The sequence below is a fragment of the Agelaius tricolor genome, unplaced genomic scaffold (genome assembly GCF_023055355.1).
Source record: "Agelaius tricolor isolate 1412-34295 unplaced genomic scaffold, bAgeTri1.0.p SCAF_101, whole genome shotgun sequence".
Classification (NCBI taxonomy): domain Eukaryota; kingdom Metazoa; phylum Chordata; class Aves; order Passeriformes; family Icteridae; genus Agelaius; species Agelaius tricolor.
The window spans coordinates 78,150-98,604 of NW_027269361.1; the positions used below are offsets into that span (position 1 = coordinate 78,150).

The window sequence follows — 20,455 nt, forward strand, 5'->3', positions numbered from 1 at the left end:
TCGATCCCGGTCCCGCCCGCCAGAGGGCGCTCGCCACATCGAACAGACTCTTTCGCCCCGCCCCCTGCGCGTGCGCACTCGCCGGGGGCGGGGCTGATCCCGCGCAAGCGCGGGACAAAATTGGCGCGAAGTTTTTACGATGAGGGGGCGTGGCCCTGTGGGGGCGTGGCCTCCCCGTTGCCATGCGCGGTGCCGCGCGCGCTGCCCGGCTCGTGGTCATGGCCGCCACCGGCACCGGGGCAGGCACCGGGCACAAGCGGCCGCACCCCGAGCCCGCCCCCCGCATCGGCACCCACGACGGCACCTTCCACTGCGACGAGGCGCTGGCGTGTTTCCTGCTGCGCCTCCTGCCCCGCTACCGGGTACGGCACCGGCAGCGCACCCGGCTCGGGGCATGAACGGGACGGGGGCACCGTGCGGTGCCGGGTCCCGGGCTCTTTCTCCGGGTCGCTCTTCTCTCGGTCCCATCTGGGGGACACTTGAGCCCACCCAGCGGCCGCTCTTCTGTCCCCAGTCCCACCTGGGCGTCCCCCTTGTGTCCCCGGTCCTTCCTCGGGGTCCGTCCCCGCTGTCCCTCGTCACCCGGAGCCGCTCCCGGGGGTCCCGGTGGCCCTGGGGACCCTCACGCGGTGTCCCCTGCAGGACGCGGAGATCGTGCGGACGCGGGACCCGCAGCGCCTGGCCGGCTGCGATGTGGTGGTGGACGTGGGGGGCGAGTACGACCCGGGGCGGCACCGCTACGACCACCACCAGAGGTGAGACCCCCGCCGGGCACAGCGGCACCGCCGGGGGTGCCCGCGGTGACCGCGTGGCCCCGCAGGTCCTTCACGGAGTCCATGCGGAGCCTGCGGCCGGACAAGCCCTGGAGCACCAAGCTGAGCAGCGCTGGGCTCGTCTATTGCCACTTCGGGGCGCAGATCCTGGCGGGGCTCCTGGGGCAGCCCGAGGACGGGCCCGTGGTCTCAGCGCTCTATGACAAGGTGACAGTGGTGGCGAGGGGTCTGTCACCCTGCCGGGGTGACGGTTCTGCCCGGGGCTTGTCCTCGGTGGGGAAAGGGGAGCGGTTCGTGGCAGCTGCTGGGGTTGTGCTTCCAGCCAGGCTTTGCTCTGCTGTTCCTCCTGTCCTCCCTTGCTGTCCCCTCGCTGTCCCCAGCTGTACGAGAACTTTGTGGAGGAGATCGATGCCATGGACAACGGGATCGCGCCGGCAGCGGGGGAGCCGCGCTACGCCCTGAGCACCACCCTGAGCGCCCGCGTGGGGCACCTGAACCCGCGCTGGAATGACCCCGACCAGGACACCGAGGTGAGGACAGCCCTGGGGACAGCCTGCTCAGGGACAGGCCCTGGGGACAGCCTGCTCAGGGACATCGTGCTCAGGGACACCCTGCTCGGGGACGCCGCTGACCCCCGTGTCCCCAGGCAGGGTTCAGGAGGGCCATGGAGCTGGTGGGCACGGAGTTCCTGCAGCGCCTGGATTTCTACCACCGGGCCTGGCTGCCGGCGCGGGCGCTGGTGGAAGAGGCTGTGCGGCGCCGCTTCGAGGTAAGGCCGAGCCAGCTGGGGGGAATCTGTGATTTTGGGGGAGAACTGGGGCGTGGGGAGGTCAAATCCCTTCTGTAGAAGCCTCCTGGGGGGGCCCTGCACCCCATATCCTGCCCGGCCCCTGCAGGAGGGCACGGGGAGGGGCACGGAGCCCAGGGTGGTGTCGGGGGTCACCCCCGTGTCCCCCCTGCAGGTGGACGCCAGCGGGCAGGTCCTGGAGCTGTCCCAGGGCGGCTGTCCCTGGAAGGAGCACCTGTTCCAGCTGGAGCGGGAGCTGGCCCTGCCCCAGCCGCTGCTGCTCGTGCTGTTCCCGGACCGGGGCGGGCAGTGGCGAGTGCAGAGCATCCCCACAGCCCCCCACAGCTTCCAGAGCTGGTGAGACCCCTCCCCTGGCCCTGCCACGACCCCCTGGTGTGGCTGGGGTCACTCTCAAGCCCCGTGTCCCCCCCAGGCTCCCCCTGCCCGAGGCCTGGCGGGGGCTCCGCGACGAGGCGCTGTCTGAGCTGGCCGGAATCCCCGGCTGCGTCTTCGTCCACGCCAGCGGCTTCATCGGGGGCAACCAGACCCGGGAGGGAGCCCTGGAGATGGCCCGGAGGGCGCTGGAGCTCGGGGGGGGCACAGAGAGCACGTGAGCCCCCTCCCCAGCGGGGTCACCCCAAAAGGGAGCCCCTGGCCCAGTGTGGGGTCCCAGGGATGTGCAGGTAGCGTTCCCGCTTGGATCCTAGACTCTCCGAGGGATCGGCTGTGCTGGGGGGGCAGCAGCCCCTCCCGGGGGTCTCAGAGCACCCACCCCCCGTGCTGGATGGGTGCCAGCCCAGCCGGAGCCGTTTTGGTGCCGTTTCCTGGGAGTTTGACCTCGTTCCTGTCATGTCCCTGCACCGAAGCACTGCCAGCACCAGTAAAAACCAGCGTGTGCCCAGTGGAGTCGCTGTTTGAGGGGTCCCGGTGGGGCTGAGTGTGACACTGGGAAGGTGCTGTGACTCAGGGACAGCCGTGACCCGCCCCTGGCACCGCTGTGATCCTGCGTGTCACCAGCACCGTGTCACCAACACCGCGGGGGGGTCACGGTGTCCCCTCCCTCCCGCTCCTTGCAGGGCCATGCGGGCGGCCGGGCTCCTGCTGCTGCTGCTGCTGCTGCTGCTGGGGCTGCCCCAGCAACCCCGGGCCGGCTCCCGGTGCCCCGGGGGGGCTCCGCCGGTGCCGCTCGCGCCCAGCGGCCACAACGAGACGCTGGGGAGGGCGGCGGGGACAGCGCGGGCCCCGGACGTGGCGGCGCTGGTGGCCCTGGGCGGGTGGCTGGGCCTGGTCCTGCTCTGCGTGCGCCGGTTCGTGCGGCGGAGCCGGGAGGAGCCGCGGCTGCACCTGCGGGCCCTGCCCTGCGGGGCGCACCGGGAGCGGCGCGAGGAGCAGGAGCCGCTCAGCGGCGGCACCGGGAGCCAACCGGGCGGGCCCGGGGGGTGAAGCCCCCCAGGCTGGCCCCAGCAGCTGCGGTGGGTGCGGAGCCCGGGCCATGGCAGAGCCCCCTGGATCCTGCCCAGCCTCAGGAAGGGGCTGGATGCTGGGGGGGAAGGGAGGGGTGGCCCCCTTGCCCTGGGGAGGATTTTGGGGGGCCCGGGGCTGTTGGGGTGGGGGGAGCAGGGACCTTGTGCTGTCCCAGTCCTCCCTGCCAGTGCAGTGTAATCCTGGGATTAAGAGTCTGTAATCCTGGGATTAAGAGTCTGTAATCCCGGGATTTCCCTGTGCCAGCCCCAGCAGCAGCAGCGTTAATCCCCTCGGGGGGGCCCAGCTGCTGCCCCCACCCTGCAGGGCCGGGGGGCTCCCCTGGGGCTCCCAGCGCTGGGGTTTGGGGACCCATAGCGGGTTTGGTTCATTTTGGGGAGTTTGATTCACTTTTGCTCACCCTCAAGACAAAGCTGGGGATTGTGTGTGTGGCCAAAACCCACCCCAAACCCCTTCAGCCATCACCTGTCCCCAAAACAGGGCTCTTTGATCCCAAAAGAGCAGCCCTGGCCCATGGGCTGCAGTGGGATCACACCAACAGCTTCTGTGAGTTCACTCCAAGCTGTTCCTGACCCCAAAATCAACTCTGGAGCCCCCAGAACCCTTCCAGACCCATAGGACTTCCCAAATTCACCCCCAAAAATCTTCCAGTCCCATGGGGGTGAGGAAAGAAAACAAGAGGGAGAGAAAATCCACCTTTAATTGGGGCAAGATCCAGCACTGCCAGACCCTGAGCAGGTCTGGGGGGCTCCTGCAGGGAGAGGAGGCTGAGCAGGAGGGAAAGGAGGCTCTGGGGTGCCCAAGGAGGTTCTGGGGTGCCCGAGGAGGCCCTGAGGAGGCCCTGGGGTGCCCGAGGAGGCCCTGGGAGCCCCTCAGAGCTCGGAGAAGAGCGGCTGCTCCCGGACGCTGCCCAGCACGGGCGCGGGGCTGCGGCGGGGGCTGCCGCGGGGCTCCAGGGCGCTGATGAAGAAGAAGGGGATGTGGGAGATCCTCCCCGAGGACCAGCACTGCAGGGGACAGCGTGGGGCAGGGGTCAGTGTCCAAACAGCACAGAAACGGGGAAAACCCCTTGGGATGGAGCCCAGCCCGTGACCTGACCCCAGACTCTTTGGCCACCTGGGGACACCCGGCTCATGTCCAGCACTGCCCCTAAGTCCCTCCAGGTCCCTTCCCAGGGATCAGGGAAGGTCCAGCCCCTCTGTCCCCAACACATCCAACCCTTGGCCTGGTTAAACCTCCTCTCCCCGGAGCCCCCCACGCCTCGCCCTGATCCCAGCCCCTGCCCAGTGCCACCAGTGTCCCCTGGGACTGGGAGTGCCCCGGGAGGGACTTACCACGGTCAGGAGGGCGCCCTGAGGGAAGCATGGGTGGAAGGAGATGAGCTGGGGCTGGGCTCCGCGCTCGCCCCGCACGAAGCCGCTGTGGGGTGGGGGAACGGGCAGGGTTATGGGCTGGGAATCAGCACATTCTGAATTCCAGAGGGTGTTTGGGGTCTGAGGGGGAAACAGCACATGCCAGGGAACTGGGGGTGTCTGGGGTCTAAGGGGATGCACAGGGAAAGGACAACCCAAAGCCAAGGGGGTGAGGTGGGGAACCCAATGAACCCAAACCCACCCGAAAGCTGCTCTAACAAACCCAAACACCCTGTAAAGAACCCAAACCCACCCAAACCCTCTTGCAATGAACCCAAACCCACCCAAACCCATCCCAGCGAACCCAAACCCCCCAAGCCCCCACTGACCAGGGCAGGAGCTCGAAGACGGGGCTGTTGCGGGTGCGGAACACGGCCACGGCCGCCTGGCTGCCCGCGCTCTCGGGGTGTCCTGTGGGGGGACAGCAGCACGAGGGCTCTCCCTTGTCCCCCATCCTGTCCCTTGTCCCGGGGCAGCAGCAGCACTCCCAGGCCAAGCAGGGAACGGGGCAGCACTGACCTCTGATGATCACAGCCAGCCTCTCCCCGGTGGGGTCCCACGCCATGGAATGAACCTCCCCTCCGATCCTGCAACAGCACAACTCCCAAAATTGGGGGCAGAGACCCCCCGTGCCCAGCAGCGAGGGGTGGCTGCCGGGAGGAGCAGGGACCCCCCTGTGCCCTCAGCCAGACCCACCTCTCCTCCCCGTAGAGGGTCTCAAAGGTGGTCTCGGACAGGTCTGCCACGATCGAGGCCGTCTTGGAGCCTCCCACCTGCCCCTGCATCTCCCCTGCAAGGGACGAACCCACACCCCGTCAATCCCACTGCATTCCCCAGGTGATCATGCATTTATTTCTTTCTCAGAGCAGCTGGGCTGGTGTCCCAGGAGGGGCAGGGATGGAGGACAAGGGACAGCAAACACCAGGACCCCCAAGCTGGCTCTGGAGCTGCTGGAGTCTCCCTGAAATCCCCTCAAGACCCCACAACTGCGACTGAGGAGCAACGCGAGGGATGGAAAAACCTGAATTCCAGAGATTCTGTGCTTGGAGACCCCAACACACCCCCTGTGCGTCCCAGCTCCTCACTCCAAAGCTGTGGGGTCATTTGGGAACCCTCTCCCAGCCCCTGGGAAGCTCCAGGTGGGACAAACTCACCCCGGTACTCGGAGAAGGACAAGGAGTAGATGACGGACTCGCCCAGCACGGTGAAGAGCAGCCGGCTGCCGTCGGGGCTCCAGCACCCTGTCTGGGGGACAGTGTCATTCTGCCACCCTGTCACCCGTCTGTGGGACAGTGCCACCCTGTCTGGAGTGCCTCCGACTGGAGAAGAGGAGGCTCAGGAGGAACTTTTCACTCCCCAAGTCCCTGATGGGAGGGGACAGCCAAGGGACAAGAGGACAAAACCTCAGGAGAGGTTCAGGTTGGATACTGGGAAGATTTCCACACAATCAGGGAAAATTTCCACAATTTCTTCGTCTGGCTGCCCAAGGCAGGGGTGGAGTCCCCATTCCTGGAGGGATTTAAAAGCCCTGTGGATGTGGCAGTGCCAGGGTTTGGCCTGGGCGGTCCCGGAAGGCTTTTCCAGCCTAAATGATTCCCTGGGAGGGGAATATCCCACCCTACCTGGCAGCGTCCCCTGATGGTGGGCCAGCGCTCACAGGTCCACATCTGGGCCTCCCACACCCTGCAGGAGATGCAGGAGGCTTTAGGGAGCAGAATTCCCGGGAATCCGCCCCAATCCTGCTGCTCTGGGAATCCACAGTGTCCAACCCCGTCCCCCAGCCATTCCCACTCTGCCCCCACAGCAGGAGCAGGAGCAGGAGCAGGGGGGATGTTTGGGATCCAGATTTTCTGGCGCGAGGATGAGGATGGGGACGAGGAGCTCACCGGAACACGGCCGAGGGGGTGGCTGCCAGCACCTTGCTGCCATCGGGGGACCAGGCCAAGTAGGTGACACCGCCACCCCCAAACCACTGCAGCTGGACACAGGTCTCGGTGGACACGTCCCACACCTGGAGGGGACACGGGGGACAACGGTGACACCAGGATTAGGGGACACAGAGGGAACATTTCAGGTCCAGGTGAAATCCCAGAGCTGCCTCTGGGGCAGCACTGCCCGAGTGTCCCAGGAGTGTCCCTGGGTGTCCCTGGGTGTCCCCAGAGGGTCCTCACCAGCATGGCCGTGTCCACGGGTGACGCCGACAGCAGCCGCTCCCCGCTGGGCGCCCAGGCCAGGCTGGTGACAGGGCTGTGCCCGGGGCAGGACAGCACCTGGGCACAGCCTGATGATGGCCTGCACAGGAGGAGGGAGGAGCCACCGGGATTCGGGATTTGCTGGCAGGATGGTGGCACTGCCCCAAAGCCAGCCCCAACGGGGTGACAATGGCCGGGAAGGGGAGGTGGGAGCTGTCACCTGGTGGAGAGGGAGGTGGGATCCAGGTGCCACACAAGGACACAGCTCTGGCAGGCCACGGCCAGGATGGAGGCACAGAGCGGCTTCCAGGCCATGGCAGCCACGTTCCTCTGCAGGCGGTGCTTCAGCGAGGGCACGGTGGCACTGTGGGGAGGGGACAGTGACAGAGCTGTGGGGCACAGAGCCCCAGTGCAGCCCCTGCCAGCCCTGAGTGCAGTGAGGGGGACAGCAGGGTGGGGAGGGGCTGTGCCCTGCCGTGTGCTTCCCGGGGAGGGGACAGGGGTTCCCAGCCAGGTGAGCCAGGGCACACCTGGTGTGGCTGAGCCGAGGTGTCCCCAGTGCGGACAGGGCCCAGCTTGGGGACACCTGGGGGGGCTGCAGGAGCAGCCGGCAGAGTCTCCTCCTGAGCAGGGACTGGCATTCCCTGGGGGAGCAGGGAGACCTGGGGGACAGAGGACACTCAGCCCGTGTCCCCCCGCTCTGTCACCACCCCCAGGCCTGGGTGACCCCCGGGATGTCCCCAGAGGTACAGGGAAAGGAAAGGCAAAGCTCTTGAGGCTCAAGGAGAGCAGGGAAGGAACAGGGAGGGCTGAGCCCAGGTGGGTGAGGAGGCCACGGGCCCCGGGCCCAGGGCAGTGCCCACCCCAGGCTGCCCAGATCCCAGACAAAGCCCCACCTGCTGGAGTTGTAGACACGGATGGAATCGTCCAGAAGAGCCACAGCGAATTTGTTGGTGTGGGGGTGCCAGGCAAAGGCCCTGACAGTGCAGCCGGCCCTGGAGGGGGCACAGGGCAGGGTGAGACCCCCCCGCACCCCCTGGGCTGGCAAAGACCCTGTTCAGAGTCCCCAGAGAAATAAAAACTTCTTTTTTTGCTGCCCAACAGGACCGTTTTCTTTGAGAAATTCCCTGTTTCTGGGAATTATTCACAGGGCTCTGCTGAGGGGTTGGTGACCACAGCCTGGGGTTGGAATTGGAAGGAATTTTCCAGGCTCTCATCTCCTTTAACCCTGGTCTCTCTCCAACCAGGGCACACAAAGCAGGGCAGCCAGAGCCAGTGGGGCAATACCTGCCTTTAATGGCTGAGCCCACCCAAACGGGGCCATCCTGTCCTTGTACTCCCACCCCGGGGGGTCCCAGACCCCGGCACGGTGACTTTGGGACACCCAGGACTCACCAGTCCACGGCCTGGGAGAAGGCTGCGATCATGTCCTCACTGGTCAGCTGCAGGGACAGGAGAACACTGAGCTGGCAGCAGGGACCCCCAGTTCCCAGCCCTTTCTCCCTCTCCCCCACCGGGATTCGGGCCCCTCTTGGAGCACCAAACACCTTCCCAGTGTCCATTTTCCACCCGTGGAGGAGGGAGCAGTGTCTGGAGCTGGGCATCATCAGGAGGAGCATTTTGGGGGGGGTTTAGCAGGGAAGGGACCACCCCCACCCCAGGTGGCTGCTCCCCTTGCCCCGGCTGCGGCAGCAGCAGGGAGCAGCCGGAATGACTCACGGACAGGTGTGGGAACAGGGATCCGTGCAGCGAGGACAGCCAGCGGCACACGGCCAGCGCGTGGCTCGAGCCCGTCCGCAGCCACTGCAGCCCTGGCAAAGGGCAAAGGGACCCTCAGCGTCCCTGCAGCACCACGGGGGACAGGGCAGGGACAGCAGGGCGCAGCCAAAGCATCACAGTGAGACCAGAGATCGCTGGGCAGCCCAAACTCACCCTCCTCCTCGGCGCTGGCCAGCTCCCGGAGCAGCCCGCAGAGCCCGGCATCACGCCTGCAGCGAGAGCGGGGTCACTGCCCGGCCCCTGCCCGTCCTGGGGCCAGGCTGGGCTCTCTGGGGACAGGTTGGGCTCTCTGGGGCCGGCGGGGCACTCACCAGGCGCTGAGGCAGCGCTTCCAGAGGGACTCGCGGTGGTGGATGAAGGGCGGGCGGGCGCTGGGCTCCAGGCGGCCGTGGGCCTTGAGGGGCTCCTTGGGCAGGGTCAGCACGGGCAGGTCGGGAACCTGCAGCAGAGCTTCCCTGAGACCCCTGAGCCCCCGGGAACAAAGGGACCCCCCCAGGGCAGCGGGCAAACGGCGATGGGAGGTAAGCAGGGCCACAAGGAGCGAAGGAGCAGCCTGAGGGTGCCTGGAGAGACCCCAGCAGAGGGGACAGAGCTGCAGCCACAGCTGAGGGGGACGAATGTGGCAGTCCCAAGGCTGGAGGGGGCTGGCACGGCTCTGGAGCGAGGAGGGCCCACCTGGGCCGGGGGTCTCACCTGGCTCTGGAAGGCCAGCGGGAGCTGCTCGCTGAGGCGGCCGCAGACCAGGGCGTTGTTGAGTTCGTACAGGGTGACATCCCCAGGGGGAGGCGGCGGCGGGAACAGCCCCAGGGAGCACATGGCGGCGCCGAGCCTGAGGGCGAGCCCGGACCGGGGGGCGACAGCTGAAACCGCCGCTGCCCTCAGGATGCGCCGGCTCCAGGCCAGAGACCCTCCCTCCGCCCCTCACCCGCTCACAATCCCCGGTATCCCCCCGCTCCCCGCCCTCAGCCCCGGGCGCCGCCATCTTGGCTCCTCTCACCCTTTCCCGCTCCCGCTCCGCGCCAATCGCCGCCGCGCGCCGCCCTCGCGGCTCCGGGCGCGTGTGGGAGGAGAATTAAAAGGGCCGCGGCTCGCGTGGGAAATACGCGGAGTCCTCGCTGAAGGACAACGTCACGCTCCACGATTTTCCTCCGCGGAGGAGAGAGAATATCAGCGTCCCCTGCACATCCGCGCTCCACCCGTGACTTAGTGGCTCTCCGGTTGTAACGAGGATTGATTAAAATGGGGCCACTTGTTACTGTCGTTGCCCCTTTAAGAAAGGCGGAGCCTCCCTTGAGGGGCGGGGCGAGGGGCGTGTGCGGTCGACTGGTCACGTGGTGGCCGAGCGGGGCTGCGCTGGGACCGGGACCGGGACCGGGGACGGGATCGGGACCGGGACCCGGACCCGGACCCCCCCCGGGGCACCTCCCGTGTCCCGCACCCCGTGTCCCGCGGGCACCCCTGATCCCGGACCCCTCTTGGGCTCCCGCGGCATCCCGGTGTCCTGCGCTGCCGTGTCCCCGGTGCCACCTCTCCCGGTGTCCCCTCTCGCGGGTGCCCGTGTCCGTTCTCCCCGTGTTCCCTGGGTGCCGCTCCCGCCGCGTGCCCCCCTTGGCTCGCTCCCAGCCCCTCTCCCGGGGCTCCCGCTTTTCTCGTGTTTATCCCCGTGTTTTCCTTAGCGGCCGCAAGAGTTATTTTAATTTTCTCAGGATATTAAATAAAGGCGGCGGGGGGAGCTGCGGCGGGGGGCCCCACATTCCTCGCCCGTTACGGAGCGAGCGGGGTTCGATAGGAGACGACGATTTGGGATGGCGCCGACATCAGAGCCACCGCAGGGCTGGCGTGGCCTCGTGGCGTCCCTCGGACCCCCCCAAATGCGGCTGATGGGGCAGCGAGACAGGAAAAAAGGCGGTGGTGGCGGAGGGGGGGTCCCCGGTGGGGTTGGGGGGGTCTCTGGATGGGGTTGGGCTCTGTGGTTTGGGAGGCTCCGGGCGGTCGAGCCCTCGGTGGCCGCCGGGCCGGGGTTTGGCTCCGGGACGTGGCTCCCTGCCCTGCTTGGCACTGGCCCACCCACGGCGAGCAGGGCTGGAGTTCTGGGGGAAACCCCAAAATCGGCGAATTTGGGTCGAGGCTTGGGGGGCTACATGGAGAGGTAGCGCTGCCACTCTAAATCCCCCCGGGAGCCACCCTGGGGACAGCTCTGGGCGGTGGCGCTGAGCTCCGGCCGCTCCATTGCCGCCTCCGTGCCTCAGTTTCCCCGCCCTGTGTCCCCCTTTCCCTGGGGACAGCTGGGTCCTGGCCCGCCCGTGGCCACCGTGACTCACCCGGGGCTGGCACGGGACCTGCTGCCACCCCTGTCCCTGTCCCTGTCCCCCCGCGGGGCCCTGGGTGCCAGCAGCTGCCCCCCCCCCGCTCCGTGCTGGCACTGGAGCTCGTTTCCGCCTCCTGTTGCCTTTTTCCGTGGCTTTTTGGGTTTTTTTTCAGGAAAAGCCCCAAACCAGGGCTGAGCGCATCAAAGGGCTGGCGGGAGCCCAGGGCAGGGGGAGGGGGAGCGCAGTGGGGTCCCCGCCAGCCCACAGCGCCCAAAATTGGGGTGTCCTCGGGGACACGTGGCCCCGCCGCGTGCCCCGTGCTGCCACGTGGGCCCAGGGATGTGGCCGGGGGGAAACTGAGGCACGGGGCTGTGCACACGCGTGTTCCCCTGCACACCATGTCCCTGGGAGTGGGGACACGGCTGCTGGGGACACGCGTGGGCAGGGGACAATCCTGCCAGGGCCCCCTGGCTGTCCCCTGGCTGTACCTGAGGTTGGGGACATGAGGAGGGACACGGGGACAGGGTCCTGGGCACACGGGGAGAGGCTCAGGATATGGCACTCCTGCCACCCCCAGAGAAGGGGGACACAGCAACCCTGAGCAGGCCTGTGTCCCCCCATGCCTCAGTTTCCCCCGGAGCCCTGCAGGGAGGGGGCAGCCGAGCACATCCCTGTGATGAAGCCGCCCGGCCTCAGCCGCAAAAGGGGGCCCGGCTCCACTCTCAATCCTTTTATTGCTTTTTTTCCAGGGGGCAGGAGGGGCAGGCAGCTAAAAAAAGGGGGGGGGGACACGTTACATGAGCACTGATGAACCAGGCCGGGGGAGGGGGCAAACCCTGTCCCTGAGTGCGGGGGGCGAGGCGAGGGCTGGGGGGCAAGAAGGGCTGGGGGAGGTGGAAGGGAAAACAGAGGGGGGTGGGTCTCACCTTGACACCCCCCCGTGAGCCCCAGAGCGCTCGGAGAGCCCCCCATAATTTAAGACATAAATTAGAATGGCTAACGAGGAGCTGGGGAACTGAGGGGGAGGGGGCTTCGGGGGGAACAGCACCCCGTAATAAATATCCCCAGCGGCGAGGAGGAGGAGGAGGAAGATGAAGGCGGAAGGGCTCAAATCTCCAACAAACTGCCGGCCTCGGGGCTGCCGCCGTCCTTGGCGGGCGAGGCGGGCCGGGGGGACGCGGGGGGCTGCTCGGCGCCGGGGGGCGGCTTGGGGGGGCCGGGGTCGGCGTGGGTCTTCTGGTGCTTGCTGAGGTGGTCGCTGCGGGTGAAGCGCTTGCTGCACAGCAGGCAGGTGAACTTCTTCTCGCGCGTGTGGGTCCGGACGTGGCGCTCCAGCTCGTCGGAGCGGGTGAAGCGCTTCCCGCAGAAGAGCCAGTTGCACACGAAGGGCCGCTCGCCCGTGTGCCAGCGCAGGTGCGCCTTCAGGTGCGAGGCTTTGCCGTACACCTTGCCGCAGCCCGGGATGTGGCAGCTGTGCACCGGCTTCCGCCGCGCCCCCGCCGGGCCCCCGAGCCGCTCCAGCTCCTGGCAGTTGGGACAATCGCACGCCGGGCGTCCCCCCAAGGAGCCGCCCCGGGGACCCTTCGGGGCCTCGCCCGGCGCGGGTTTGGGGGCGGGGGGCGCCGCGGGGGCGTTGGTGTAAGGAGGGGGGTTCAGAGCGCCGAAATCGGAGCCGTAGGTGGGCAGAGGGGGGCTGAGGGCGGGCTGGCCCTGCAGCGAGCCCTGCAGCCCCTCGGCGCCCGCCGGCCCCCCCAGCCAGCCCCCGTTGGGGTGCACATCCCACCAGGACGGGGCGGCGGGCCCGGAGCCCCCCGGCAGCCCCCCGCCGATGCCGCCCTTGTACCAGGAGCCGTAGGGGTGCGGCATCTCCAGCGAGGGGTACACGCCGGGCAGGCACTCGCCCGGGGGGTGGCCCTTGGCCGCCACCACCACCGGGGCCCCCAGCACCTCCTGGGCGCCCGAGGGCGCGGGGAACGGGTGCCCGAAGGGGCCGTAGTCGGGGCCGTAGGGGCCGGGGGAGGCCTGGGGGCTGGCGGACGGCGACAGCAGCCCCGGGGCGCTGGGGAAGGCGGCGGCGTAGGAGTCACCCATGGCTGTGGCGGCGGCGGCGGCGCCCCGAGGAGTGGGGGGCGATGTCAGCGGGGGCACCCCGAGGAGTGGGGGGCGATGTCAGCGGGGGCTCGCTTCCATGGCACCTGGCAGCCTGTGGAGAAGGGAAACAGACCGTGAGGGTTCCGAGGGGCACCGTGTGCCACGGGGTGACCCGTCCTTGGGGTCAGCCCAGCTGGGCTGTCAGCTGTATTGGGGTGTCAGCCCAGTTGGGGTGTCAGTCCCGCTGGGACACCCAGAGCACGCCCCAGTCCCACAGTTCCCACCACCCCCAATGCTCCCAATCCCCTGTGCCTCAGTTTCCCCCCATAGAGTTGGGGCCACCCCATCACCCCCCAGCCCAGCATCCCCCCCAAAGGGGCTTCTGCGGGGGCTGCTGTGGGGTTGTGCTGGTGCCAGGGCCTCCCCCCACCCCCAATCTCGGCTCCTTCTGCCTTTATGGCCTTTTAATCGAATTATGCTGTGGCCTCCCCCTCCCCGGGTGACTTCCTCTGCTTTTATACCCGTCATGGCTTTCAGCTGCGCGGGCTGGCCCGGGGTGTCGTGAGCTGGCCCTCACCCCCATCACCCCCGCCATTCCCTTTATTTTAATTATTTTATTTTAAATTAATCTCTTCACCCACTTTGGTGCATTTCCACTTTAGCTTTTTTGTTTGTTTGGGAGTTTTTTTAGGGTGTTCCACCCTCGCCCCCCCCCTTTTTTTTTTCTTTTTTTTTTCCGTGGTTTTTGCGCCTATTTTTACGCCGGCCCCGGCCGTGGCCACAAGCGCGCTCCCGGTTTTCCAAGGATAACAAGGGCCAGGCCTGTGCCCCGGGAACGCTGCCCTGCCGCGAGAGCCGAGGTAATTAAAACCAGGGCGAGCGGCAAACGGAGGCGCACGCTTAAAATAGTGTCAAACTCCCATAAATCAGCTCCGCTTGCGCTGGGAAATTAAGGAGCAGGGAAGGAGCCCCGGGAGCTGCGGGCTGAGCACGGCACGAGGGTGACAGTCCCTTTGTGGCTGGCGTGGGGATCTCGACCCCTCCCATGTCCCCTCCCGGCCTGGGGAGGGGTCCGGCCCCTGCTCTGGGGGTCTCCAGTCCCAAATTCTGGGTCCCAAATTCCCAGTCTCTTGTCACTGACCACCAGTGTCCAGTTCTTGATGCTCAGTTCCAGTTCCCCATTCCCTGTCCCCTTGTCCCCCAGTGCCTGGTCCCTTAACTCCGCAGTTTCTTGGTCCCCAAACCCCGTCCTTGTCCCCAGTCCCAATCCCCAAACCCCATTCCTGGTTTCCTGGTCCCCAGTCCCCAGTCCCTAGCCCTAAGTGTCCCCACAGCCCTTGCCTCAGTTTCCCCCACCCTGTCAGTGCCACCCCCTGTCCCCTGAGCCCAAGGACACCTGGGCCTGGCTCCTGTGCAGCGGTGCTGTCCCCAGCCAGAGGGACAGCTCAGGGTGACAGTGGCACTCGTCACCATCTCCTGTCCCTGCTGCCCCTCTGGGGATGGCAGGGCAGTCCCTGCTGGGGCAGGGGACACGTGTGTCCCCCGGCACAGGGACCACAGGGGGATGCTCAGGGCCCACACAGGTCCCTGTCCTTGGAGGGTTCCCATATCCCAGGGGGCTCCCCCACCCTGGAGCCACTCTGCCACTCCCTGGGTCCAAATCCCGGGGTCCCTGTCCCAGAGCAGGGATCCTCCAACCCAGAGCAGGGATCCCCCATCCCAAACGGTCCCTGTCCGCTCCCATCCCAAAGGGGGATCCCCCATCCCAAAGTGTCCCTCGAGGGGGATCCCCCATCCCAAAGGGTCCCTCAAGGGGGATCCCCCATCCCAAAGGGTCCCTGTCTCAGAGCAGGGAGCCCCATCCCAAAGGGGGATCCCCCATCCCAGAGTCTCCCTGCCCCTCGGGGGGATCCCCCATCCCAGAGTCTCCCTGTCCCTCGGGGGGATCCCGCACCCCATGTTCCTCTCTCCCGGGTCCCGGTCCCGGGGCAGTGTCCCCCATCCCGAAGGGTCCCGAGGGTCCTTACCGGGATGCCGGGGGTGGGTCCTGCCCGCGGGGGCGCCGCTGTCGCGCTGTCGCGGTGTGCCGCTGTCGCGGTGTGCCGCTGTCCCGGGATGCCGGTGTCCCGGGATGCCGGGGCTCGCTGCGGAGGGAGGGACGGACGGAGAGGGAGGGACAGGGAGGGACGGAGCGCCGCGGCCGCCGCCCGCCCCGCTGTGCCGCTGCGGCGGGGCTGGGCCGGGCCGGGACCGGGGCCGGGAGCGGGAGCCCGGCCCCGAACCGCCCCCAGCCGGGGGGGCCGGGGGACCGCGGCGAGGGGGGCAGGGGAAGGGGAAGAGGAAAAGGAAAGGAGGAAGGAAAAGATGAGAGAGGGGAAAAGAAAGAGAAAAGGGGAGAGAAGAGAAAGGGGGGGGGGAAGAAGGGAAAGGGAGAAAAGAACGAGGAATTGGAAGAGGGAAATAAGTTAGAGAGAGAAGGAGAGAAAGAAAAGAGATGAAGAAAGGAAAAGAGAGGAAAGGGGAAATGAAAAGTTAAAAAGGAAATTAAAAGGGAGGGAAGAGGAAAGAAAATTAAATAAGGAAATGGAAGAAAAAGTTATGAAGGGAGGAAGATGAGGAGGCTGAGAGCTGGAGGAAGGAGGGGAGAGAGGGGACAGGGACCAGTGTGGGGAAAAGGAAAGAGAAGAGTGGGGAGAGGGAAAGGAGGGAAAAGGAAAGGAGAAGAGAGAGGAAATAAGAGGAGGGAAAGGGGAAGGGAAAGTAGAAAGAGGGGGAAAAGGGATGGACAGCAGGAGAAGGAGGAGGAAGGGGCTGAGAAGGGGAAGGGGATGAATAGGGAAAGGGATGGAGAGGAGAGAAGGAAAAAAGGAATAGATGGATGGAGAGGGGAAGGGGGACAAAGGGACAAAGGAGGACGGGACAGCTGGGGCACCCAGAGGCTCGTGACCCCAGAAGGTGCCAGGGTGGTGCTGAGATGGGGATGGCGCAGGAGGGGACAACTGATGGGGATGAGAGGGACGTGGGCTGGAGCTTCAGGAATGGGGTCAGAGGTGTGGGGATGGGGACAGGAGCTGGGAATGGAGCGGGGATGGGGCTGGAGGGACCAGGGATGGGGGTCAGAGCTGGGTTCTGAAGGAACAGAGCTGGGGACATGTGCAGGGGGACAGGGACACACGTGGCTCTGACGATGGGGCTGGGGACCCCCCCGTGCCTCAGTTTCCCCGCATGAAGGAATTGTTCCAACTGCTCTTTTACCCCCCTCCGCTCCCCTCCCTTTTTTTCATTGTTTTACTCCCCCATCGTTCCCGTGTTCTCCTCGCTTTCCCCCTCGCCGTTTCCCCCGGCGGGGCCGGCCGGAGCCAGCGGGGCCCTTTCCCAGCCCTGAGTCAGGGCTTTCCGCTCCGCAGCCGCCGGCGCCGCCGAGGGCCACAACCGCCGGCCCCCCCTCGCTGGGGCTTCCACTGCCCACAAACTGGGAGCAAACTGGGACGGCCACTCCAGCCCTCCTCCTCCTCCTCAGCCAGCCCGGCGTGGGCTGGGGGGGCACCCCATGGATTTTTGGGGGGTTTCACTCCCACCAGCTCCGGCTCGCTGGGGGTCCTGGCGCTGCCCGAGCGGCCGGGCTGGGCCGGGGGTGCCGGTTGGGCCGGGGGTCTCTCCCCGGCTCGGGGGCGGTGGGGACCCCCCCCCCCCCGTGTGCCCCGGGACCCTTCAAAGCGCGGCGGGCGCGCGGGGGGGCGGCGGCGGGGGCTGATTACAGGGCGGCGCCGGGCTCGGCCGCCCACGGCCCCGCGGCCGCGCCGGGCCCCCGCAATTACCCGGTATTTATACCCGGCCGGACGCCGGGACCTCGCCAGCGCGGGGGGGACACGGAGCGGGGGGGCTCCGTCCCCGGGGGGCTCTGTCCCCGGGCAGCCGGCCAGACACCGTCCGTCCGTCCGTCTGTCTGTCCATCCCTCCTTCTCATCTCTCCGTCCCTCCTCTGCCTCATTCACCCCATCCATCAGCCTGCTCAGGAACTGACACGAATCTGAGGGGGCTCAGCCCCGCTGTCCCAAATCTGGGGGGATCTCAGCCCACCCATGACACGAGTTTGTCAGCCCCCTGAGATGAGTCCGGGGGGTCTCAGCACGACAGAGGCTGCAGGGCTGGAGGTGTCCCTGTCCCCACGCCGGTCCCCAGGGCCAGGAACGCCCCCTGCCCAGCGCGGGGTCCCGGCAGTGCTGTCCCCACGATCCCCGCGGTGACGGCGGCGGCACCGCAGCCCCTCGGGCTCGGAAGCGGAACCGGCCCGGGGTGACCCCCGCGCCCCCCAGCCCTCACCTGGCGCGGTGTCCCCCCGTGTCCCCCCCGGCCCGGCCCGGCCCGGCCCCGCCCGCCCTCTCCGGCCCCCGGATGTTTCCCTTGCGGTCGGAGGGCCCGAAATAGCGCAGCCCCCGCGCTGGGTGCGCCGGCCACGGCCGCCCACGGGCCCCGCGGGACCGGGGGGGCCGGGGGAGGCTCCGAGGGCTCGGAACGGGGCTGAGCTCCCCCCCAGCACCACCCACCGATGTTCGGAGCCCCCCCAGCATCACAGAGATCCCCCCACCAAGGTGGGGGACAGGGAGGGTCCGCGGGGCAGGAGGGGCCGGGGGACGTGTGGAGACACGGGGGCGGATGGGAGCCAGGGACCTGCAGGGACGGAGGGGCACCCGGAATGGGGCTGGGGGCTTCCCACCCACGGGGAAGCCAGGCCAGGGTGGCCCCAGGGCTGAGCTGCGCCCACGGCCCCGGTGTTTCCTCCCACCCTTTAATTATCCCGGAATTATCCCTGGAAATAACCGCGGGGGCCGGGGGGGCACACGGGCAGCGAGACCGGACGGACCCCTGTGGGGACAGACGGACCCTGGGCCGGCCGGACAGAGCCCGCGGGACAGCGGTGCCCCTGGGGGGACACGGGGGGCCGTGGGGGGACAGAGGTGACCGCTGGGGGACAGGGTGGTCCGTGTTCCCCCCGTGTCCCCCCCGCCATGTGGCTCCCATTGCGCTGCGGTGCCGCAGCCACATCAGAGCGGCGGCAGCGGCAGCGGCGGGGGCGGCACCGGGGCCCGACCACCTCCTCCGGGGGCCCGACCCCCGCTCCGGCTGCTGAACGACCCCCCCCGGTTGCCGAGAGGACCCCCCCAAGCTGCCACCGTGCCCCGTGTCCCCTCCAAAGTGCCAAAGACCCCCCCCATGCAAATCTGGGGTACCCCACGTGCCCCCCAAGCCCAGGGACCACCGCAAATTGTCCTGGGAGCCCCCCCTCCCAAAAGCTGCCAGGGTCCCCCCGGGCCCTGTGACCCCCCCGGACCCCCCGCCCGCCGCTGTCCCCGGGCCGGTCCGCCCTGGCTCGCGCCGCGCTGCATTTCTGCGGTTCCCAACCCAAAATTGCTGGGAGTCGCCCGGCGTCGCCCTGATTCCTCCGCGGCCGCGACCTGCCGGGGGAGGGACCCAGAGGGACAATCGGGGGGTGGCAGCGGGGGTGGCGCACCCCAGGCTGCCTCCCCCCCCAGCTCGCCCCAGCGCTCCCGGTTTGCCCCCAGTCCAAGGCTGAGGGTTCCTCTGTCCCTGTCCCGTGTCCCCACTGGGAGGTGGGGACAGGAACACGGATGGGGACAGGACAGGCTTGGGGACAGCAGCAGAGGGAGCAGGGACAGTGACAGAGTTGGGGACACGAGACAGGACAGCACCCTGATGTGAGCACCCCGGGGACAGGACACGGTTGAGGACAGGGTTGGGGACAGAACAGGGCAGGGATGGGGGCACTATTGGGACAGGACAGGGCGGTTTAGGAGACACTGTTGGGGACAAGACAGGACTGGGGACACTGCTAGGGACACTTTTGGGGGCAGGAGAGGGTCGGTGACACTGTTGGTGCCAGGGCAGGACTGGTGCCAGGGTCCCGCCGTGGCGGGTGACAGGACACTGTCGGTGACACTGTCGGTGACACTGTCGGTGACACTGTCGTGACAGTCGGTTCCATCGGTGCCCGGGTCCCGCCGTGGCGCCCCCGCCAGGCGGCAGCAAAGCCGCGGGCCCGGGAGTGGCACCGCCCGGCCGCGACCACCGGGGGGCGCCCGGGGACACTGGGGAGGGGTCCCACACGTCCCCATGGGGAACAGTAAGGGGTTAATTGGGGGAGGTCTCGTAGGGGGAAATGAGAGGTTAATTGGGGGTGTTAATTGGGGGAGTCCTGATGGCGCTTTGGGTGCTGATGGTGGGAGTCACTGGAGGGGACAAGGACCCTGCTGGGACTAACGGGGTGAGGGGGCTTAAACGGGGGTGTCTAACGGGGACAGGTCCTGCCGTGCCCCCCTCGACCTGCCCAGCCCAGCGCAGACCCCGGGGCTCAGGGCGGTGACAGGACCAGGACACTCCCGGTGTCCCCTAGCCCTGGGGCAGGGCCTGCTGGGCCCTTTTGCCCCCAGGTGCCACCACTGCAGGTGACAAGGGGACACTGAGCGACCCCAAGGGTCTGGGGGGAGCAGGACAAGGACAGGGGGGGACAGGGCAGGGTCAGGACAGGGTCAGGACAGGGACAGGCTGTCCCCAAGCCCCATCGGGTGCGGGGGCGAGGCCGCGGGGCCTTCCCGGGCTGCGGGGCGGGAATTGGGCCGAAAACACCGGGAAAGGGGAAGGTCACGGACGGAGGTGCGGTTCTGATGCTGGAAAGCGAAAGGAACGCCACTGCGTGTCCCTTGCTGTCCCCTCCCTGGAGTGTCGCTGGCCGCGGTCCCCGTTCGCCCCCAAACCGCTTGTTTTGATGTGAAATGAAGGATTTGGCCCCAAACCCGCAAATCCCGCAACGCCCCCAAACTCCCCAAGCCGCGTTCCCGGAGCAAGGGCGGCCCGGGCGCCCGCTGTGGCCCCTTCTGTGTCGGGTCAGGGCTGGGCGATGTCGTGACAGGGCTCTGGGGGTGTTCACACAGCGCCGCGGGCCCGTGAGGACGTGTCGCACCGCCATGGCGGCGGTCGCGACACGGCCGAGCCGGCTTGCGGCATGGAGCGGGGACTCAGGGAGGGAAGAGCCGCACGTAACCCGCGGTACCGAGGACGAGGGAAGCCCCGGGAGTGCCCGGGGTAGCCCGGCCGGCTCTGAGGGAGTCAACCCAACATGGCGCCGGCTCCGCCATTCGCCGCGCCGTCCCCCCAAGGGCGCAGCCCGGCCGCTGGACCCGCCTTCCCGCGGCGCCCATTGGCTCGTTTGAGACCGACCGGCGCGCTGATTGGCACTCAGCCGCGCCGCGGCTGCCGCCTCCGCGCTGGGATTAGTCGTTGCTACCATCAATATCCGCTCCTCTCCCGCCTCGCGGCGCGGCCCGCGCAGCCGGTTGGTGTTGGACGCTGCCAGTTTCCGCCACGCACCGCCTCCCGCGCCCCATTGGCGGCGCCGCACGTTCATCACGCCGCGGCCCGCGCCGCCGCGGCCGCGCCCATACGGGGTCTCCCTGCGAGCCCGCGCGGGCGCCGATTGGCTGAGCCGCCGCCCGCCCCCTCCCCCCCGCGCCCCCATTGGCCGCCTCCCCGCCGAGCTCCCCCTCCCCCACGGGGCGGGGCGCCGGGGGCGGGGCCCGCCCGCCCTCCTCTCCCCCCGCGCCGCGCCGCCCTC

At 68.0% G+C, this 20,455-nt stretch overlaps 3 protein-coding genes across 3 annotated transcripts; 1 reads left to right on the forward strand and 2 right to left on the reverse strand.

The window, feature by feature from the left end:
* The first annotated feature begins 148 nt into the window (after positions 1-148).
* MYG1 (MYG1 exonuclease) lies at positions 149-2,461 on the forward strand. Its single transcript, XM_071419158.1, has 7 exons — positions 149-362; positions 643-755; positions 821-980; positions 1,154-1,303; positions 1,420-1,542; positions 1,736-1,917; positions 1,994-2,461. Exons 1-7 carry the CDS (start codon positions 183-185, stop codon positions 2,172-2,174), a joined length of 1,089 nt encoding a protein of 362 aa, XP_071275259.1. The 5' UTR covers positions 149-182; the 3' UTR covers positions 2,175-2,461.
* Positions 2,462-3,724: 1,263 nt separating this feature from the next.
* Positions 3,725-9,680, reverse strand: AAAS (aladin WD repeat nucleoporin). The gene is made up of 17 exons (XM_071419157.1): positions 9,423-9,680; positions 9,119-9,254; positions 8,737-8,864; positions 8,579-8,634; positions 8,366-8,457; positions 8,042-8,088; positions 7,543-7,641; positions 6,867-7,010; positions 6,626-6,746; positions 6,341-6,465; positions 6,077-6,137; positions 5,609-5,699; positions 5,151-5,244; positions 4,974-5,041; positions 4,784-4,865; positions 4,377-4,461; positions 3,725-4,049 (listed from the first exon to the last, which is right to left on the reverse strand). Exons 2-17 carry the CDS (start codon positions 9,239-9,241, stop codon positions 3,915-3,917), a joined length of 1,551 nt encoding a protein of 516 aa, XP_071275258.1. The 5' UTR covers positions 9,242-9,254; positions 9,423-9,680; the 3' UTR covers positions 3,725-3,914.
* A 1,769-nt stretch (positions 9,681-11,449) lies between these two features.
* Positions 11,450-16,117, reverse strand: SP7 (Sp7 transcription factor). The gene is made up of 2 exons (XM_071419159.1): positions 14,853-16,117; positions 11,450-12,937 (listed from the first exon to the last, which is right to left on the reverse strand). The coding sequence occupies exon 2, from the start codon at positions 12,823-12,825 to the stop codon at positions 11,842-11,844; it is 984 nt and encodes a 327-aa protein (XP_071275260.1). The 5' UTR covers positions 12,826-12,937; positions 14,853-16,117; the 3' UTR covers positions 11,450-11,841.
* Positions 16,118-20,455: the final 4,338 nt, after the last annotated feature.

Coding starts and splice junctions, on each gene's coding strand:
- MYG1 (XM_071419158.1), top strand. CDS start 183: ATGCGCGGTGCCGCGCGCGCTGCCCGGCTCGTGGTCATGGCCGCCACC. Junction 756..820: donor CGCTACGACCACCACCAGAG/GTGAGACCCCCG, acceptor GTGGCCCCGCAG/GTCCTTCACGGAGTCCATGC. Junction 1,918..1,993: donor CCCCACAGCTTCCAGAGCTG/GTGAGACCCCTC, acceptor TGTCCCCCCCAG/GCTCCCCCTGCCCGAGGCCT.
- AAAS (XM_071419157.1), bottom strand. CDS start 9,241: ATGTGCTCCCTGGGGCTGTTCCCGCCGCCGCCTCCCCCTGGGGATGTC. Junction 8,458..8,578: donor GGCCAGCGCCGAGGAGGAGG/GTGAGTTTGGGC, acceptor GCCCTTTGCCAG/GGCTGCAGTGGCTGCGGACG. Junction 5,245..5,608: donor GTCCTTCTCCGAGTACCGGG/GTGAGTTTGTCC, acceptor CGTCCCTTGCAG/GGGAGATGCAGGGGCAGGTG.
- SP7 (XM_071419159.1), bottom strand. CDS start 12,825: ATGGGTGACTCCTACGCCGCCGCCTTCCCCAGCGCCCCGGGGCTGCTG.